This window comes from Excalfactoria chinensis, chromosome 1 (genome assembly GCF_039878825.1).
Source record: "Excalfactoria chinensis isolate bCotChi1 chromosome 1, bCotChi1.hap2, whole genome shotgun sequence".
Classification (NCBI taxonomy): Eukaryota; Metazoa; Chordata; class Aves; order Galliformes; family Phasianidae; genus Excalfactoria; species Excalfactoria chinensis.
The window spans coordinates 11,260,281-11,280,816 of NC_092825.1; the positions used below are offsets into that span (position 1 = coordinate 11,260,281).

Below are 20,536 nucleotides of genomic sequence, written 5' to 3' on the forward strand. Positions count from 1 at the left end.
CACTGAGCAGCCCCTGCTGACTCTGCAGGTTCTTCTGTCAGGAGGGAACAAACCAAGAGCAACATCAGTGCAATGCGGCTGCACCACTGGCACTCACCAAGAGACATCCTTCCTCTGCACACATCCATGGGGTTGTGCCACCATCCTTGAAGCAGTGTTTCAAACGACATTCTTTTCATGTGCATTACAAATAAATCATTAGGCCCACATTTCCCTTTTTAAAAGGGACATCAAATACCATATAATGCACGCAGTGTTCTGTTAAAGTACCTTATCTATGCGGTACTGCCCACCAAACAGCATTTCAGAATTGCAAATGGTATAAAAACAAATGTGAAACTTGTCACACCTTTCAGGGGAAACATTATCACATTGCTTTCAGGTAGCCTTAACAGAATCCCAACCAACTAAAAAGAAGAGGAAGGAAAAAGGAAGAAATTAAAACAAAAGAAAACAAAAACCAAGGTACTGCTAACCTAAGGATTCCATCCAGCAGCCAGCAGGAGAAGGATTCTTGCTGCCCTGCCAACTTAGGCCCCCCCAAGTCGCTGCCTTGTAATCCAAGGTCAGACTAGTTTGTAAACAAAAAGGAATTAACATAGTTGCTTTCCCAACAGAACATCAAGTCTGCTAAATTTGGATACCAGCATTCTTGAGATATTGTTCATGAACTGAATTCTCAAGCCTTGTTTTTCACTCCATCTAAAGTAGAGCTAAAAAAACATAATAATAATGACCTTAGAAAAAAGCACTGAACATCCCGAGATGCTCGTTTAGTTGAGGGGTGCATGAGGCCAACAACAGTAACATTAAGATGTGAATCAGGCTCCACGCACGTGGCTGTGTATCAGGCCCTGCCCTTGATGAACACAGACTTCACAAATGTCACTTATTGTGACACAAGGCACCTGGCAGCACAGCCACACCTGCCTGTGCCTCAGGTAAGGCATCAGTGTTAAAAAGAGAAATAATCCCTCAGGCCTCTCTATTTTGCCAAAGCCACGGTATTTGATCCCATTTTCACTACTGCATGCTTATTCTTTCCTAGAAGCTCACGCCCTTTATCACCATCAATAACAGAAAGTTACTGCAGTTACAGAAAGTTTAAGAAAGGGAGAGAGGGTAACCTGGGAAACTACAGACCAGTGAGCCTCACCTCTGTGCCCTGGATGATCAAGGAGCAGATCCTTCTAGCTGCCATGTTAAGGCACATACAAGACAAAGGGGTGACTCAAGACATCCAGCTCAGCTCCATCAAGGGACAGATCGTGCCTGACTAATCTGGTGGCTTCCTATGATGCAGTGACAGCATTGGCAGACAGGGGAAGGGCAATGCACGTCATCTACATGGACTTCTGCAAAGCCTTTGACAGGGTCCCTCACCACATCCTTCGCTCTAAATTGGAGAGCTGTGGATTTAAAGGATGGACTGTTCCATGGATTAGGAAGCGGCCGGCTGGATGCCACCAAAGGGTTGTGATTGATGGTGTTGTGTCAGGGTGGAAGCCGGTCACAAGTGGTGACCTTCAGGGGTCGGTCTTGGGATTGGTGCTCTTCAAAATCTTCATCAGTGACGCAGACGATGGCACTGAGTGCACCCTCAGCAAGTTTGTAGATGACACCAAGCTGAGCGGTTCAGTTGATACATTGGAAGGAAGGGAAGCCATTCAGAGGAAGAGAAGTGGGCCCATGAGAACCTAATGAGGTTCATTAAGGCCAAGTGCAAGGCGCTGCACTTGGGTGAGGGTAATCCCAGGTATTTATACAAACCGGGAGAAGAACCCCTGGAGAGCAGCTCTGCAGAGGACTTGGGAATCCTGGTGGACAAGAAGCCAGACGTGAGCCAGCAGCTTGTAGCCCGGAACTAACACAGTCTGTTGAAACTAGATGATCTTTGAGGTCCTTTTCAGCCCAGGCCATTCTATGATTCTACAATACAGCTACAGCACAGAGCAAGCAGTGAGAAGGAATTCTGATGGAAAGGAGGCTTGGCTCTGGCATCTTCACTCCCACAGTTAAAACCCTCCAGCACTTGAAGTGCAAAGCAGCAGCAGAATAGCACAGGGCATAACCGCCACCCAGGGAATGCTTGTTTTACCAGGGAATTACAAAACTGTGTGAAATAGCAGCAAAATATTGAATATCAGGATTTCTGACATTTATTTCAGGTTCTGGGAAAAGAACATTGAGTGCAGCTGTTGCGACTGTTGTAGCCATTTCTGGAATTTCTGTCCTCAGCCTTAAGGTCTGTGTAAGTTTCCTAATTTTGTTCCATAATTAGCTTCTTTTAATGGCTCCATTGGAAACAACATGATGCTATTTCATAGCTGCCCCATTGACAACAAGGGCGGAGAAGTCTCAGCGCAGAGACATCTGGGATTCCACACCTCCCAGAGCAGCTTCTAAGCCTGCTACAATGTATTTTAAGTAGCAAAACATTCCTACAATTTCAACATATTCTACTGTTCAATAAAGTGGAGAAAGTTCAAGCCCTTATAAGGGATTACAATCAAGAGAATTTTGCCTCTTATGAGAGATGCTAGCTACAGAATTGCAGTCCAAATGTAGTAATAGCTGTCAGCACGCTAGATCTACAAGACAACTCTAAAAAGGCTTTAAAAAATAATGAAACTCTATATGGTCGATGCCAAGGTCTGCTCTTTTTTAATTCCTGGGTTTTGTGCTGTAGACTGAACATGCACATACACACACCATTAAAAATATCTGTAGTCTTACAATGAGAAATCTCTGAAATACTGCAAGGATGTATCTGCTCTGAGAACTACGGCAACTCCATTAAGAAGTACGATTCCTGTCAACATTATCATTTCACCAGTACCTGCGTTCTTCTTAAGAAACACAAACAATTCCAAAATACAGCAACCATCTGGAAGTAAGATGCAGCACTGCTGTTCTCCTCCTCGTGTCTCCAAATACACCGGTGATTTCCTGCAATAAATCTTACCCACTGGAAGTATCTACTTGCTGTTTAGTAAGGAGTGTTTTTCTGTCACCAAGCAATGCAAAGCAGAGTTGTGGCTTCTCGATGAGTGTAGTCAGGAAGTGAAAAACCACTCCTCAATAACCATCTTTGCATCACGTTCCACAAATAGCTACCCAGCAAGTTTCTGAAGCAGCTCAGGCACGAAGCAGCTGAGCTGTCAGAAAGCTGCAAGCTCCTGTAACAGCCACCCTTCCCCAGGAATACAGGAGGGAATGCTGAGCCTGTATTTTTTAAGAAGCCTGAGTGATCCGAGCAAGGAATGGCAGAGTAACAAGCCTTACATGTGTATCTGGCAAGCTCCTCAATACCATCATTAAAAATGGAACACCGCTGTACCTGAAAGACCATCTGATAGGGGCAGCAATCCGTCCTGTTTCTGCAAATGAAGATTATGTCTGAGGACTATCGGTATTCTGGGGTCTCTAACTGATAAACAAGAGCAAGTGATAAAACATACACAGACTACCTAAGATCCTTTGCAAGGCCATCAAAGACTTCTACGGAGACTGCTGTTTGTGAAAAGCAAACACTATTACAAACTGAAAAACAGCCAGGAAATCGAACAAATTTTTGAGGTCAATATTCTTCACTGAAACAGACTAATTGGATAATAAAGATTAATTAGCAGCATCCAATCTGAATAAAATGGACCATTTATTGCCTATTCAGGTGCCTAGAAGCTACTTATATGCCACAGAGCCCACCTGCTCAGCTCCAATGCAAAGTGCATACAAATTCTAGCTTGGGAACACAAGTTCTCATTCACATAACAGCACCCTAATCCCAAAACCACATTCAGTCTTCCTAATCTGCTTTCTTGGTGCTTCCCCAGCTTCCTCATTTCTGGCCATGTTGCAGTGACAGAGGTATCCGGTCCAGTACAAACATGTCCCGGTGGGGAGTTTGTTCTGGAGAAACCGAGTTAAAGGCACTGGGGATGAGAGCACTCAGAAACCAACACCTCCCAAATAATTTAACCATTACACTGCTGTGAGGAAGATCCACAGACATCCATCAGAGCTGCTCCAGCAGGTGTTGGCAGCAACAAACAGAGATGCCCCACATTCCTACTGGCTCCCTGAGCTCTGACAAGGGAACACGGAGAGAAATCACTCCCTGAAGACACTGAAGGTGCTCCTAGGGCAGATGGATAAGGTCACTGCAGCCTAGTGAGTCTTCATCACTTTTTAAACCATCCTGAAGCAGAATTGCCATAGCCCACCTTTCTGCCCAGTCATTTCCACTTCTCTTTTTACCAGCACTGGAGTCCATTGCAAAGCAGATCGCTTCAAGGAACTCACTGCCATGACTAAATAAAAGCCTAGTTTTCACCCAAATTAGCTCCATAAACCGTCCGACTCGGCAAAAGCCATGAGCGATGTCACTGCACACACTGAGGCAGCTCTGAGTGCAGCAAACTCCACCCCCATCCTTCCCAAGCACCAAATGCTTGTCACTAGCAGATCATTTGAACCCATTCAGGTCATTTCCCCTCTCCCCCTCCCACCTTTACACCAGCAGTTAGAATTTTAGTGAAGTACTAAGCCCTCAAATTGAGTGAATTGAGACCTGCCTTACTACTGCAAGCCTCAAGCTGCTGTAAATAGGTCCTGTGATGCTCACTGTATTCATTTGTTATGCACTGGAGAAAAGGAAAAGTGAAGCAGTAATATTTCCAGATGGCTATTACAATTACATTACCAACACTTAAGAAAACAGATTAAATTTAACAATAAATAGGCAATATAAACAGAATCTAATATCAGTAATGAATATTATAGGATGGGTAAAGTGATCTACTTACACTACACTTTAAAATCAGGCATCTCAAATCTGGAAAGGAAATTAGGTGTCTCCATGAGCTCTGCCATCCTGTACACTACAGCCAAAAGAGCACAGAGTCCCCTGAAGAATGAAAACACTCCAGTACTGCTGTTAAGCAACCTGACCAGAAATGCATGTACTTTGTTTGAGGATGAATACTGAAATATAGGGGAAAGGAAGGAGGACACTCTGAGGAGGGCTGTGAATTATTAAACAATTTAAAATCTCTCCTGTTGAGATCAACAAGAACAGAGAGGTAATTATAAACTGAGATTTTAGAAATATTCAGAAAACACAGTAAAGAAAATAGCAGCTAATAATAAAGGGAACTTCTCTCTGAGCTTAAATTAAAGCAAAGCCAAACTCCTAACAGAGAAATATTATATTGCAACACAATGTGACTGACAAACCCAGAGCCACAGGAAGTTACTGAAGCCAAGGGCTTCACTCAGATTCAAGAAGAAAACAGCTATTTAAACACATAATAACACCAAGAACAAAAACACATACACAGCTGAAGGAATCTAAAGTCTCACAGCACAGAATGTCAGACAACATCCAAATAGATCACCAAGATCTACCCATCTGACCATATACTTAACCTAGCTGAGCCCACAGTGCCCAGCAGCAAATGCCAAGGAAAGAGTACAAGCAACATGGCAAGCACAGAACACACTGTCCCTTAGGGCAGCAAAACACAGAACACTGCTCAGCTGTCTTAAGGCTGGCATCTGCTAACCATCTAGCCCCAATAAGCATCTGGTGTTGGCCAATTTCTGAACACAAGGTGTGTATGACTTCATAGTTGATGCTACATGGTTTTAATTTCTTCTCCCACCTTGCAATTAAGAGCAAGAACCACAAATTTATTTGCAAACAGAAGTCAGTGCAATACCTGGACTCAATCCAGCAAGTGCATCACCCAGACTTTTCGGAATCCACCCACCAAGCCCACCTCAAATGACACAAGAATAAAACCAAGACTGAACACCAAACGTCTCATTTAAGCAGTAGTCCCACTAGAAGGGAGACTGAAAAAATCCCCAAACCTGTATTTCCAAATTTACTGATACACAGTGGGTGTCTGTACACACGTACAAACATTTGCTCTGACTTTGAAGCTGGCTCTGCTTCCAAGTTCGGATGAGCTAAGTGACTTCCAGATATCCCTTTCAACTCGCATTATTCTATAATTACATAGAAAGCGTTCCCAAAAATTACATAGCAATGCATTATAACACTAATTACAACCAGGGACTGTAATTAGGACTCCTCCATAGGCAATTTATTAACCTCTTTGTATTCCCTTCAAAAATTTGAGCTTGACTTCTTCAATTAGTTTCCTCTGTAACCAGTCAGACCTTTTATGAACACTGGAAACTCAAACAAGAAAACACAACATTTAAAGCATTCAAAGCCTTTTCTTTATCATGCTGCTCCATGTCTCAGAGTAAGCAGCAGTCAGCTGTCATTAAACAGCAACCTAAAAGCTTTATTTTGCTTTCTTCACAAAACAGAAAACAATGTTAAAAAAAAAAAATAACTAAAAGTAATAATAATAAAAAAGAGGGAAAAAAACAAAACAAAACACATAACACAGGCATACATTGCCCTGTGGGCAGAATTAATTTAAGCCTGTTGTCATTTTTCCATCAGGTTTCCTACCAGCTCCATCTCACCTGCACTACCAGCTGCACAAACAACTGGGCTGAGCAAGCAGCACACCAGGATGGCCCACAGCTCAACACACAGCACTGCCAGCTGCTGCTCTCCTGAAGCAATATGGGGCTGCCCATCAGCTGGGAATATCACTTTGGGCCGCCACCTGTCAAAAATGTCACAAAAATGAGTCCCTGTGTAGGTAACATCTTTCATCATCACGAGGCCTGGCTGTGTCATCTGACTGACTGAAGAAGTCACTCAAGTGGGCGAAGACTGACAAAGATTTAAATATAACAGAAAGGCTTGGGTTGGGAGAGGCCTTAAAGCCCACCAGCCCCACCCCATGCCATGGGCTGGCTGCCCCCATCAACTCAGGCTGCCCAGGGCCCCATCCAACCCGGCCCTGAGCACCTCCAGGGATGGGGCACCCACAGCTCTAAGGCAGCTGTTCCAGGGCCTCATCGCCCTCTGAGTAAAGAATTTCCTCCTAACATCCAACCTAACTCTCTCCTTTCTGTTTAAAACCATTCCCCTTTGTCCCATCACTATCAGACGATGTAAAAAGCTGATCAAGTAATTGCACAGGATTTGTGCTCTTGGAAAGCCCAGCTCAGAGTTCACAGTTAGGTCGTGAATCTGTAGAGCATCAATCATGGTAAGAACTTCCTCAGCCCCAGAAAGACTGTTCCAGCATCCTCACAGAGACAGAGACCGTTTCAGCATTCTCACTCACAAGAGTCCTGACAAAAGGATAATAAAATTACTGTTTCCTTCCCAATTCCTACTATAAACAAAGAGTAAGACACAGTATTTAGACTGAGTATGGGGAATGATATACACAGCTTCAGGGAATGAAATCACATCCCTGCTTCCCAGTGACCCCTGCCAACTCAATGAGAAACCACACAGCTCAGCTTAAGGAGCCGAAGCAAAGCCCAGTGGAAACCCAAAAGCAGCTACGCACCATTTCCATTGCAGCACAGCCAGCCTGAGAGCTCACACCGCACTCCACAGCTAACAGCCCTCCATGCAGTCCCAGAGGTAGCGCTGTGCAGCAACGGGTGTCACTGGGACAAACTTTCAGGGCGAGGCGAGCTGAGTCTGCTCTGGGAGAAGGCCAGCACCGCTGGAATGCTCCAAACGTTCCATGGGGCTCAGACTCGCTGGCAATTTATTTGTACGGCGCATTCCACATAACGCAAGAAGAAAAAAATACCCTTCTGCAAACACCGAATTAAACAAACCAGGTTTCCAAACTCTTTTTCAGATGACTCAGACTATTTCAGCCTCTATAATGTTTACATCCAGAATACAAACATACACTGGCACTAAAACATAGCAACTGAAAAATTCAGCTGCACCAACATGTCACTTCAAAAGGAGCTGGAATGGCTCCGTTCTGAATGTTGCTCTCAACCTTCGCTTTCAGAAATGAGGAGTGATTATGAATAACGTAAGGGAGAGCTCTGGGTGGAAAAAGAAATAAAGAAGGAAAGAAAGGAAAAAGAAAGAAAGAAAGAAGAACTGTCAGAAGTGCGACGTTCATAAATGACTTAAGTCCATCAGTCTGTGCACACCTCACCAGGACAGAAACAAGGCTTCTCAGGAAAGGATTATCCTTTCCAGGAAGCCACAAAGAAGGAGGCAAATCAAAGATGATCACTAAAGCCCTCAGAGCCGCAGAAACAGCCAAATGCACGGGGCTATTTATAACCCTGAGGTTTGTTCACAAACACTTTTAGCCTCCAACCCAGCAAAACAAAAATGCCTCAGCATAGGAACACGGCCCTTAGCGACCACTGCAGTAGTGAGGGCACCGGGATACCCCCAGGCTGCAGGTTGCATGAAAGGAGGCCCTGCTGCAACAGACACCGCCAGCTGCTGCCAGCATCAACAGGAAGATGGAAGCAGGCAAAGTGCTGATGACACACATCGTTCCTATTAGAGAAGCCGAGAGCCAAAAGTGTAAAACAAGCTGTGTCTTCTGCGGGAAGCTGCATCTTCAACAAAAAAAAAAAAAAAAAAAAAAAAAGAATTTCGGAGCGTTAATTTAAGCAATCTCAACAAGTTTTCCAATTAATTACTTTCTGGGATTAATTAACACACAGGTAGACCGGGAACGAGAGGCAAGGCAGCGGCGCTGCTCCCCGGGTGACGGGTAACGTGTGGGAGCACCGAGAGATAGAGAGAGCGAGAAGGGCGCGGGCCGTGTGAGGCAGCGCAGCCCGCACACCTGAGCCGCGCACCGGGACCGCTCTGCACCGAGCGGCTGCTCCCAGCGCTGCCCTCCGCTCCGCTCCGCTCCGCGCACAGCGCCGGCCGAGAGAGCCGCGGGGCAAGACCAGGGTTGGAGCGGCGGGACGCGGCCGGCACTCGGCGCACCGCGCGGGGCGGGCAGGCTGTCAGCGGGTCGGCGTGGGGAGAACCGAGGCGAGGGAGGGAGAAGGGGCGGGCGGGTAACACACACGGAGCGAGGCGAGCTCGGGGACGGGCTGAGGGTGCTGAAATTCAGCGTCCGTGAAGGGAGAGCCGAGCCCGGCACCCGGCACGCACCCCACGCGGCTCCAGGCGGGGAAGGGCCCGACGCCGCAGCCGCCCGCGGACACCGCGCGGCCCCGGAGCCCCGCGCCGTTCCGCTCCGTTCCGCTCCGCTCCCGCCGCGCCCCGAGGCCGCGCCCGCCCCGCGCCGGGGGTCGCCGCGCCGCGGAGGCCGAGGGCCTCGCTGCCCCGGTAGGCTCCGCTCGGAGGGGCCGCGGCTGCCGTAGCCCCACCGCCCCGCCGGTCCCGCCGCAGCCCCCCACCACCCGCCGCCCTCATCCCGACCCCCGAGGTGAAGTTGGCGCCCGCTCCCCCCGCGCGCCCCGACCTTCCCCTTACCGCTGCCGCGCGCCGCAAACAACGGGCAGCCACGGGAGCGCGAGACTGTGAGGAGGCGGCGGCGGCGCGCGAGGCAACAGCTGAGGGCGGGAGCAGCCAAAGGAGGGGGAGGAGCCGGCGCGCGCCCGAGACGCAACCCCCGAGCGCGCGCCCCTGAGGGCGTGGGGTCTGCGGTGGGCGGGCATAGGGTGAGTGACTGACGGCGCTATGAGCAAATTGGCGACGAGGAGAAGGGAGGGAGGCGGGCTGAAGGCCGAACCTCCACCAACCGCCGGCCGGGAGGGGAGGGGCAGCCTCGTTTTGATGAGCGTCTCGTCGACCCAATGAAAGCGGGAGCGCCGTAAGAGATACCTCCATGCTGCCCAATAGAGAGGAGCGAGAGGGAAGGGGGCGGAGCTTTCTGCGGCGAAGCGGGGCGGGCGGAGCCCCGCTGCCTGCGCGGAGCCGGGTTCGCCGGGGATGCGGCGGGAGGCTACGCGGGGAGGCCCCGGGCCGGGCGGTACGTAGCAGGGCGAGCGGGTCCGGGGATCCTCCGGGATCGGGGCCCGTCCGGGGGCGGTTCGGTCGCGGGAAGTCCCGGTGAGGCCGTGCTGGGCAGTCTGCTCCAGCCCGGCCCTGAGGGAAAGGCCTGTGGTGTGCCGAGCGCTGCGGGTCGGGAAAGCACTGTAAGCCTGAGGGCGGTCGGGCTCGGAACGGGTTCCCCAGGCTGCCGGAGGTCGTGCAGTCAGACCTAAGGTTGGGGTTTGCAGCGGTCTGTGGGGAGTCCGGGTCTGCTGCTCCCGGTGGGCCCCGGCCCCGCTGGGCGCATCCCGTGGTTCCGGGTTCGTGTCCCATTGCTCAGGGAGCCGCCGAATCAGCCTCCAAGTGACACTTAGTCGTTAGATTTGTATGGAGTTGGGCTGCAGCTCCTGGAACTTTTAAGTAACTCTCGAGCTGTACGTGTAAACTTGTAGCCCTGCTGTTGTTAACGCAGAGCTGAATGCTGTGTTTAACTTCTGTGTTTTCCTTCTGAACAGGACATAATTAGCTAACACTATATTCTAGTTATTGCGCTCATCCCACCGAGGTCAGCAGCGCTACTTACAGTGTCTCCCCTCACTGATAGCTTTCATTTCCTGCTAATTACAGGAGTTCTATTAGCAGCCAACAGCACTTTTATTTTTATACTCTGCCGCTGACATTCCTTCAGTGCTTTCACAGAACTAGTTCAGGTGCGGACCAGATTCACACCCCTTCCATAGGGATCTATGTGATAGCTCACCTCCAGCTGCCTGCAAATACAATTCTTTCTTTCCTTACAAAATACGGTCACGTTCTTCTTGTCATCAGACCCTCCATCACTGCTGTCTACATACCCAGCTGCCAGATTTTAGGGTTTTTTTTGGCTTCCTGTGCTTGTACTGCTGCAGGACTGTGAGATCTCAGAAGTAACCTTGGATTCTTTGAAGTTTCACCCCAACAACACCCATAAAACTGAGCGGAGCCCCGCAGTCCTTGTCCAGTCATGCAGGTACATCTCTTAACTACATAAACGAAAGGCAGCGTCACATCCCTTGCTGAGGTTTTCATCTGCTTGTTTAAATTGTGTTACAAGGTGGTTCTGAACCTGATGAAGTGAGCAACTTCCTAACTAGGAAGGCCCACCCAACTTGTGTAGGTTTCCTTTTTGCTTTTTGTTTTGTTTTTTACAATAAGGAAGGTGAGGTACCAGGACAGGTTGCTCAGAGAGGTGGTGGATGCCCCATCCCCGGAGACATTTCAAGGTCAGGCTAGATAGGCCTCTGGGCAACCTGATCTAATTGTAGATGGCCCTGTTTGTTGCAGGGGAGTCGGACTAGATGACTCAAAGGGTCTCTTCCCATTCACATGATTCTGATTCTCTTTTCTCCAGAGACAGTTGATAGCACCTTCTTCGAGTATCCAATAACCTGATAGTTCTGAGAGTGTTGAATTTCCTTTTGCCTTGCAGGCACAAGTTTCCAGTCTGCTTCTTTGGTTTCTCCTTTCTTCAGTTTGCAAATAAGAGGTTCTTCTCCCTGTAGCGCTTGTCACTATGATTTCCAGAACAAGTTCTCTGGAACGTTTTCATGAAGGGAACGCTGAAAGTTTCAGATCACTGCAGTCTTCACCGTAGCCATCAACTTGTACTTGAGGATACTGGAAATACTTAAGGTGGATTATAATAGTTGTTCTGTAGCCCTGTCTCCTATCTGGTTTATGTGCGTTCCTACAGCCAGAGCGATGCTAACTGAACTTCCCTCTGGTTTTTTTCTGCCTCACTAGCAATGTAAATCCTATGTGCATGCTGCTGCTCAGCATACTTGAGGATGGGTGCCAGTTCTGCTCTTCAATAACTGGCTTTCATCACACCCTTAGGCAGCCTGAGCAAGCTACAGAAATACTATTTAAAACTTTATTTTCACTTGTTCAGCTCAAGAAGCTGGTCTGGGGTGACCCAAGGGTCAGAGGAAGGAGCTGCACTGACAGTAACCCCAACTGAGATGATTTTAGGCTTGGCCAGATCTGTTCCTTAGAACAAATCCCACTTTTGCCCTTTAAGTCAGAGCAAACAAGAAAGTTTGTTGAATCACAAATCAGGTGACAGAGGGATGATTTTAGTGGCATACAAAATGCTCGTCCCCTAGTCTAGTTCGGTATTCTAATGTGGAAAACAAAAGCCCAGTTAGAAGGTAAATATTGCTAATAGTTTTCTGCCTGTTCAGAATAGACTTAGTTGGTGGATCTGGTGAACATCAGTAAAACAGCAGCCACAGCAGGAGCCAGCAGTGCCTGCAAGGGAAAAGGGCTCGTCCTGCCCCTCTGGGAGCTGACAGGGAAGGTCAGGTGTTGGGTTCTGTCAGCTGGAACCTTTTTTAGCATTGTTTCACGGGGATGTAATTATTCATCTTTGTAGTTCGGATGACTAAGGAGGATCATAGTTCTTCCTGTTCCTGCTTTAAAGTTGGTACTTCAGACTTGCAGTGAAAGTCTTCTGGCAGCTGCAGTGGTTAGAAATCTTATTTAGGAATACAGAAACCTTTATGAGCGCAATGGCTGATAGATTTGTTCCTGTTTTTCTTTCATCATGACTACACTGCAATTTAAACATACTACCAGGCCAATAAATGCAGGTATTCCTATCAGCCAGTGCCTGCACGCTTTAGATGCCTGCCACAAAGCAAGCATTTTCCATAAGCCTCGGTATTTTAAGATTGCTGTTTGACGGGAGGAGGTAATAGTAGCACTTACTGGGTCATTTCAGCTGTAGACCGCAGGATTGTTCAGTTTGTTATTTGTGCTTATTAGCGGGCTTGTATCTTAGCGTGATCACTTACCACAGAAAGGGAACTGTTAGCTTTATTTTCAGGTATGAGCTAAGAGTACTTTGGTACAGGAAGAAAACAGCTCTGAACCATGTGCTCAGCATAGAAAAACCTTTAAGTGAGGTTGATAGCTAGCCGGGGTTTAAAGCACCATTTGTTTCTCAGAACTAAGTGAGAGGTGGGTGACACAGCTGAGCTAAGGCACTCCGCTAGGACTGGGGAACCAGGGGAGTGCACGTCGCTGAGAAGGGGAGCTCTGAAGGAAAGGCTAGGACACAGTTTGCACTGCTGATGTAGACAGGGTGGGAAAGCAAGTTGGCCTGTGCACAGAGTACGCCTGGTGGTTGCGTAGTGACAGCTTCTGATGGCCCTCCTCTGTTTTGTTTTGTTAGGTTGCTGACCACTTGCCAGACTTCCTCTCCAAGCTGTTTAAATGAGAATGTCCCTGGCACAAAGAGTACTACTGACATGGCTTTTTACATTGCTCTTCCTCATCATGCTGGTGCTGAAGTTGGATGAGAAAGCACCATGGAACTGGTTCCTCATTTTCATTCCAGTCTGGATATTCGATACTATTCTTTTAGTTATGTTAATTGTAAAGATGGCTGGACGTTGCAAGTCTGGCTTTGACCCTCGCAATGGCTCCCAGAACATCAAGAAGAAAACCTGGTATCTCATTGCAATGCTGCTTAAATTAGCCTTCTGCCTTGCACTCTGTGCTAAGCTGCAGCAATTCACCACGATGAAACTAGCCTATGTATTTATCCCATTGTGGGCCTTGCTTATTGGGGGTATGATTGAACTCGGCTATAATATTTTCTATGTAAGAAGAGACTAAGCTGTACGTGGCTCTCCAGTCGGAGATTTGGTACCGATTTGCTGGATTGCTGGTTTTGCTACCAACGTGATCCTAACCCAGAATGCCTCCTAAGGAAACATGCTGGAGACGTGACCTGTACCAGGCTGAAGACCAGACTTGTACCATTTTTTATTTTAAAATGGTCAAATCTTCTCTTGTAAATAAAAGTATTTGTTCCAAATAAGGTGTTCTAACATGCTTGTTCGTTATATGGAATAAAGCTAAGCCTTTTCCCACGCAGACAGGTAGCAGAAGGAACCACAGACATTCTGTCCTACTGAATCCAGCACTTGGGGTGATCCTTGTAAGGAAGTTATCTGAGTCTTATTCTGTCACTCAAAAAAAACCAAAACCACAAGAAAAATTGGTCATTTCTATGATGTCCTAAATTTAAGAGTCAGTAACAAATGGAAGCCGCTAAAAAGAGCAACAAAGGAATAAAGTAACTTAGCGTCATCTTTCTGACGTAAGAATCCTCTTTTAGTATAAAAAACCTGAAACTAAATTAAGTGCTGGAGCATAGACCATACGTTCACCTAGGGAAAAAGTTAGTAGCTCAACTACACCAGCAGCCTGACATTCAGAAGAAGGAAAGGTCATCTTCCACCCATAGATTTTTTGCTTGCTCTTCAATCATACAGACAGATGTGGAATAAATACATGGGAAGCTGGAATAAGCCAAGAACTTTTCTTCCCTTCAGAAGGAAAAAACCAATTGAACAGCACATCTTCATTCCTTTGGTAGGGATACCTCCCAAAGGGGAATGCTGCTGTTTCCTGCTGAGCTCTGAAAAAGCCTTCAGCAATGCCTGCGTGTTCAAGTCAGACTCCTGCACACTCCTGAACAAGCTTTGGCATCTTTGTGAATCTGAAGTGAAAACAGCACCGCGGCTGGGCATAACTGAAGGGTGCTGGGGGCAGGAGGAAGGGCATTCACCTCAGTGCAAGCTCCCCAGCCTGCCTGCTATGGGAAATGAGTGCACATCCATACACGATGCACAGAGCAGTCTGTGCGCCTTCTCTGGCTCTCATGGCTGGGATGTGTGCTCTGTTATGTCCCATGGCTGGCAAGTGAGGCTTCATGTAAAAATGTTTATTGGATGCTTGAAAAAATAATGGAGAAGGTGAAAGTTATGCACAGACCAACTGAACTCCGAATCACGGTAAACTTGTATGAGCCGCTTGCTGCAAACACATAACCAGCATCTGAACTTCGGTGATGGGGTCTCAGTCCTGAATAAGGCTTGATGGAGAATGTGACCGAATCACCAGGCCCCACTTACCTTGATACAGTGTCTTAGGGCACCAAGTGTAAGAGCGAGCGTCCACAGCCTTTCCACATCTGAAGATAGGACAAGCAGCAAGAAAGCCAAAACCCCTCCTGCTCGGAAGCGCTTTCCTCACTGAAGCTGCTGATGTTAACAGATGGTTGTAGCTGATGGAAGAATAGGAACCAGCCTCTTTAGGACCTGCTATATGACAAGGTGAATTGCAGAAGTGACGGTGCCTCCTTAATAAATCCCCTCTAGCTCACAGATACACCTACTATTATCTGGAAGTTTGGCATCTCCGTTTTACTAGGACTGAGCACAGCTGTTCCAAGTTCTTCTCACTGGTGACAGGACGAGGGGAAATGGCCTCAGGTTGCACCAGGAGGGGGTTTAGGTTGGGTGTCAGGAAACACTTCTTTACGGAAAGGGTTGTTAAGCACTGCAATAGGCTGCCAGGGAGGTGGTTGAGTCACCATCCCTGGTCAGGGACATGATTTAGCAGAGGGCTGTCACTCAGGGTAGTATGGTTGGGTGGTGGTTGGTCTTGATGGTCTTTGAGGTCTTTTCCAACCTGATCAATTCTATGATTCTAAATCTCAGAATTGCTGCCTACTCACAGAGGTTTTTGGTTTCTTTATTGTTTCGGGGAGATTTTGTTCTTCATGCATTTTTAAGGGTTTACTTAAAAACCTTGAAATAAATCTCTGATTCACAACGCTGGAGCGGCAGTTTCCTCCTGCTGTCCTGCATAGCTTGTGCACAATTTAATTCATCAAGAGCCATTCTTAGGGTGCAGCCACCTGGAAGCACTGAGTTTTGCCAATTCTTTCTTGGTCCTGTCAGAGGTGCTTTGATGAAAGGAACAACCCTTTTGATTTGGTACTTCACATCGGTTCTAACTCTGGCTTAGAGCTGCTGCTGCGATACCTTTGTACCCTTCTGCCTTTTTCTGCTATCAGAACTTCATTCAGAAAAATCCAATGCAAAGCTCACTGTGACTCTTCAGAAGCTGTTGCGGGAATTGCAGCTGTTTCTAATCACCATATTCTCAAAGGCATCGGTTACAGCACTGAACCAGGACAAGCACTTCTCACACTTCCTTACATTTATGCTTATCTCCTCGTCATAAAGTGAAACAGAAAGGCAGATTTGATAAAGCATCAGGGAACACAGAAAGCTGATGCTGAGATGGCTCGTCCTGAATTGCCACAAGTCACACCCAGTTACGTGGTGGTACAGCAGACAACGCCTGTCCCAGTTATGGGTCACAGCTGTGACGGGGAGCCAGGGGACAGATCTGCTTCAGAAGGCAACTGAAAAGGTTTCTCTTCTGAAATGAAGCATTACTGATCGTATGCTGATGACTGATATACAGATGATATATATATTGATAGCATATATATGGCGACAAATATTCTACATCATTTATTTCTATTCAAATCATTCATACAAGCTTGAACACTTCAGCATGCATTATAGATGAGTATCTGCTTTTGTCAGATTCAGGAAAATAAATACTCAATGCACTCGTGGAAAAGACCATGAAACTAAATTTTCCCATTACTTATTCATATTGCTTTTCTTGATTTGTCAGCATCGTAGAATAGCACGAAGTTCTCTGTTCTTGTACTTGGAAGATACAGTTGTGCAACGTACATCCCCAGCTTGAACCTGAACGCTTTGAGGATGTGCATACAGGCATTCCAAACGTACTGCTTGGCACGGATGACAACATTCAAAGTAAGATAGCACAGGGCTGAGTTACGGGATGATTTAAGGGATGAAAGCAGCACTATTTCTGACAAATACACACAGTAATACAGAAGCAAAATCTTTATCTCAGGGAAATTTTCACATTTGCCCAGTAGACAAGTAGGTCTAATTGGCAAAGCTTTCTTCTTGAGACTCTGTGGAGCGCCTTTCTCAGCTAACTGCCCTACAATACAGCCAGGTCCAAAACACATGAAGTCCATGGAAAGCAGCTCTTAAAACACAAGCCTGTCATCCACGACACACCACGTTCTCGTTCGGGTGAAATGGAAATCAATCAGTAGAAATAAATGTATCAAAATAGTTACTGAAAAATAAAACTTGATAAAAATACAACTTTAGTCTGTTCCTTTAATCACTGCATCAGAATCACATCCATACACCAAATGTTGAAGGAGTATTTAGGACTAATGACCTCGTCAGAAGGCTGTCTATCAGCGTGACCAGAACACAAGGCAACCAGTGGTTCCCTGGCACTTAGGTACCAGAAGCAATAACAGCATCACAGTACAAAGGAACACAGCGACCCGAATCTAATACACAAGATTGGGGAAGTCCATATCCTGACGAGTCTAACAGAACTAGCACCTAGGTACCATGAAGGTAACTGCTGCTGCGGGGTGAGAAGCTGCACACACAGCAGAACTGCTTCTATTCTTTAAGCAAAATGAAATGAGTGACCGATGGGAGTCAAAGGTTCCCAAGTGTTCACATGTGTGGAAACTCAGTGGGATCGGCACAAAACACCAGCACTGCCTACTACACAGTTCTTAAAGTGCGTTTCATCCACCTAGTAAGGTACCAAACAAATGAGCATTACAGGGATCACAACCCAGCAAAGCATTTTGAACAGCGTCTTACACAGCACACAGAAATCAGAAGTCATCCTTCCCATTTCTGACTCGCACACATTCACAGTGGCTCAGAGGCGCTGGCTGCCTACAAGTGAGCTCAGCTTCATCCAACCACCACAACAATGAACGCATTTGCAGCTGAGAAGCCCACAAAGATGTCTTACCATTTGATCAGAACTAGTACAGCTTTCATCAGTAGGGCCAGGAGGTAACCCCTCTCACAACGGGTCTTTGTCCCATGAGAATAAAGAAAATATGGATTATTTTTCTTTCCCATCTATTCAACATTCTTATTCGCATGCACATATTAGAAAATGGTCTTGTTTAAACAAATATTTTCCTTATGTTTCATGGAAGACTTCTTCAGTGTTCCAAGTTCATAACACTCTGCCAGTCTGTTTCCACAGCAGTGAACCATTCCACGTTTCCATTCCCTGCGTGATCTGCAATGCCAACGTATTTACTGTGCACGTGTACTTTTGCTTAAAAATCAATTTTATTCATCACCAAGGAATTCTTTCACAGATGAATACTTAAATCATCACCCTCTGAAATAATACTTTATTTCTAATACTAGATAGAACTAATATTTCCATTAAAGTATTGAAATATTCACTAGAGTAACAAGGAAGGGGAAATCTGCATGCCAGCAGTACCTGTAATGAAAAGGCTGTTTTGGAGTCAATTTGCAGGCATCAGAGGGCCGGGGGGTGACACGACACTAGTAACACTTGTATGTAACACACGAAGCCAGCCGCCAGTGAGATGCAAAAGCGCCAGTAATTAACTACCATCTGGAGAGCTACTGGTAGGGTCAGTAACAGTGCAGCTCTTCGCTACCCACAAAAATGGTGCAGGACGTAGGGAAGCATCTCTAAGGTTCTGCACATCGTGTTGTTAGCTGGGGCAGCACGGCAGACACACGGATGTGACCACCACTGCAGTTCGCGCACCGTGCCTCGCACAGATCTTTCCCATCTGCAGAAGAACGCGGGCCAAAGAGAACTCGAACATCAGAGATTTCAGCCAAGGAACAGAGTCATAGAAAACTGAAATCCAGGGAGAGGGAAAAAGCAACAAGCAAAGACTGGTTTCAGTACATCGCAGGGCAGGAAAGATTTATTGCTGGAGCAAAAGCCTGGATGTGAAGCTGATGTATGCGACAGGAGCAGAGGTTATCGCATAGGACCACTTGACACCAAAGACTTTTGTCAGACTAATGGCCAACACGGGAGCTGGAACTCTCAGAAATCGTCCTCCCCCTTGAAAAGCAACCGCATCAACATGAATACACCACAGCTAGAGGACAAAGTTTGGCTTTCACAAAGCAAGCCAGGTGTATCCCGCTGCAGCCGCTCGATGCAAACCCTTGCACATTTGTGTACAATGGCAGTTCCAACAGCCATGGGCTGCGTACTGTTCGTGTCCTCTCTCCAAGCTCTGCCTAACAGTCAAGATCTAATTTGTCTCAAAAATAAACGGTACATTAAAATTGTAAGAACTGCTGCTACTTCTCTCTTGAAATTCTGAAAGTGTCAAAAAATGGGTTTAAAATGTGGGCAGTTCAGAAGCAAAATGTCGGGATGAAGACGTACCTGAGCAGAAGTTTGAGAGCACACCAGCCAAGACCAGAGGGCGGGTTTTCAAGTGGAAAAAAGCTCTACTGTCAGTGTAAAGTCGTATTCACGGCACTGTTTTCAATACAGACTCCTTCAGTGCAGAGAGGACCCGCAGTGCAAAGAACAGCCGGCCACCAAGGGGGCGATGTACAGATTTCACTGAGATCCGACCAAAAAACAATACAAACAATACTTCAACCAGAATGAATGCTCAGCATATGGATCAACAGAATACAAATGAGATTTAAAAGGGGGGTGGGGGGAAAAAAGCAGCATCGATCAAGGCCGGCTGGTTTTCATAAAGCTGGAGATGTCAACTAACGGATCTGAAAAGCTGCGTGCTTGGTAGAAGCTACAACCTGCAGCTCCTCCCTGCTCTGTGATGGCTGGCACAGAGAAAGCGAATGGAAGGCTACAGAATGGTGCTGCGTTCAGAAAGCTGGGAGATCATGGGTGGAAACTTCCAGATTGTCCATAGAACACAATGGGAGCTGGGAGCACATTTCAAATTGTCACAGAGGCTCAAATCCTACATGAACAAATTAATACCTCAAATCTGAGCGTGCTGGAGTAATCACTTACCACATCACACATGAACCATTTGCTTATGGAGTGAGGGGAAGCGAGATCCCTGAGGCTGCAGGACTGGTAGTCATCGCTTAGCCAGAAGTCATGAAAATAGCAATAAGATTCTGCCACATCCAAGAGATTCATGATTCTATTGCTTCTCTAATACATAATTATGGCTACGTAGGAGTAACGTTTAGCAATTCAAATGCTGATTTAATTAGTAATTCCTCAACAGACCTACTGTAGATTTAAACACATCAGGGCACACAACAGGTAAATGGCTGATTTCAGTGCCAGGCATAAGTACAAAGTAACAATTTTAACAACCTATGAGCAAGAAACATTCGCACCAAAAGGCCCTGGGATAGTTGAAGTAGACAACACCTGGGAAAGAAAACAACACGTCGTTCTATTGCTACAATTGAAGCAAAAGTGATCACTAAGCATATCAAAGGTCTTGATTTGTGCCTGTAAGGTAGGGAAAAAAAATTCTCCCCCAAACAACTGGAGACTTGAGGAGTTTAGAAATGACAACAGGCCTAGAACCTCAAGTTTTAAATATTTAGTTGAAGGGCAGGCTGCAGGGCAGGTTACTGCTGTTTGGAGCTACCTGAAAAAGAAACAGCGTTCAGATGTGTTTGTACTACACAGCAACACGTTACACACAAATAAGTTAAATTACAGAGTGTTTGCCATTACCACATCAGACGCTAGCTAGCCTTGTAACCTCTTCTCTCAGAACACAGGTTAGGAAAACTACAGAGTTCCGTAGAGCAGAGAGAGGTGAACAGTCAAACTTGGAAACCGCTATTATTTTTCTGATGAAGCAATCGTTACTTCTAACCTGGGACTCGAGGAATCTTCCTACCAGACACATTGGCCAGTCTACCTGTACTGCCTTGC

General features: G+C 46.6%; 2 protein-coding genes across 3 annotated transcripts in view; one reads left to right on the forward strand and one right to left on the reverse strand.

Moving 5' to 3' along the window:
* PHTF2 (putative homeodomain transcription factor 2) overlaps positions 1 to 9,483 on the reverse strand; it is a 60,326-nt gene extending 50,843 nt beyond the window's left edge. The window contains exons 1-2 of one of the 2 annotated variants that reach the window (XM_072335275.1): positions 9,368 to 9,436; positions 6,508 to 6,653 (exon numbers count right to left, since the gene is read on the reverse strand). The gene's annotated coding sequence lies outside the window, so the exon portion shown is untranslated. Of the gene's footprint in view, positions 1 to 6,507; positions 6,654 to 9,367 lie in introns of both variants that reach the window. The other variant, XM_072335267.1, reaches the window with a different exon arrangement.
* Positions 9,484 to 9,724: 241 nt separating this feature from the next.
* TMEM60 (transmembrane protein 60) lies at positions 9,725 to 13,757 on the forward strand. Its single transcript, XM_072338378.1, has 2 exons — positions 9,725 to 9,866; positions 13,083 to 13,757. The coding sequence occupies exon 2, from the start codon at positions 13,124 to 13,126 to the stop codon at positions 13,526 to 13,528; it is 405 nt and encodes a 134-aa protein (XP_072194479.1). The 5' UTR covers positions 9,725 to 9,866; positions 13,083 to 13,123; the 3' UTR covers positions 13,529 to 13,757.
* Positions 13,758 to 20,536: the final 6,779 nt, after the last annotated feature.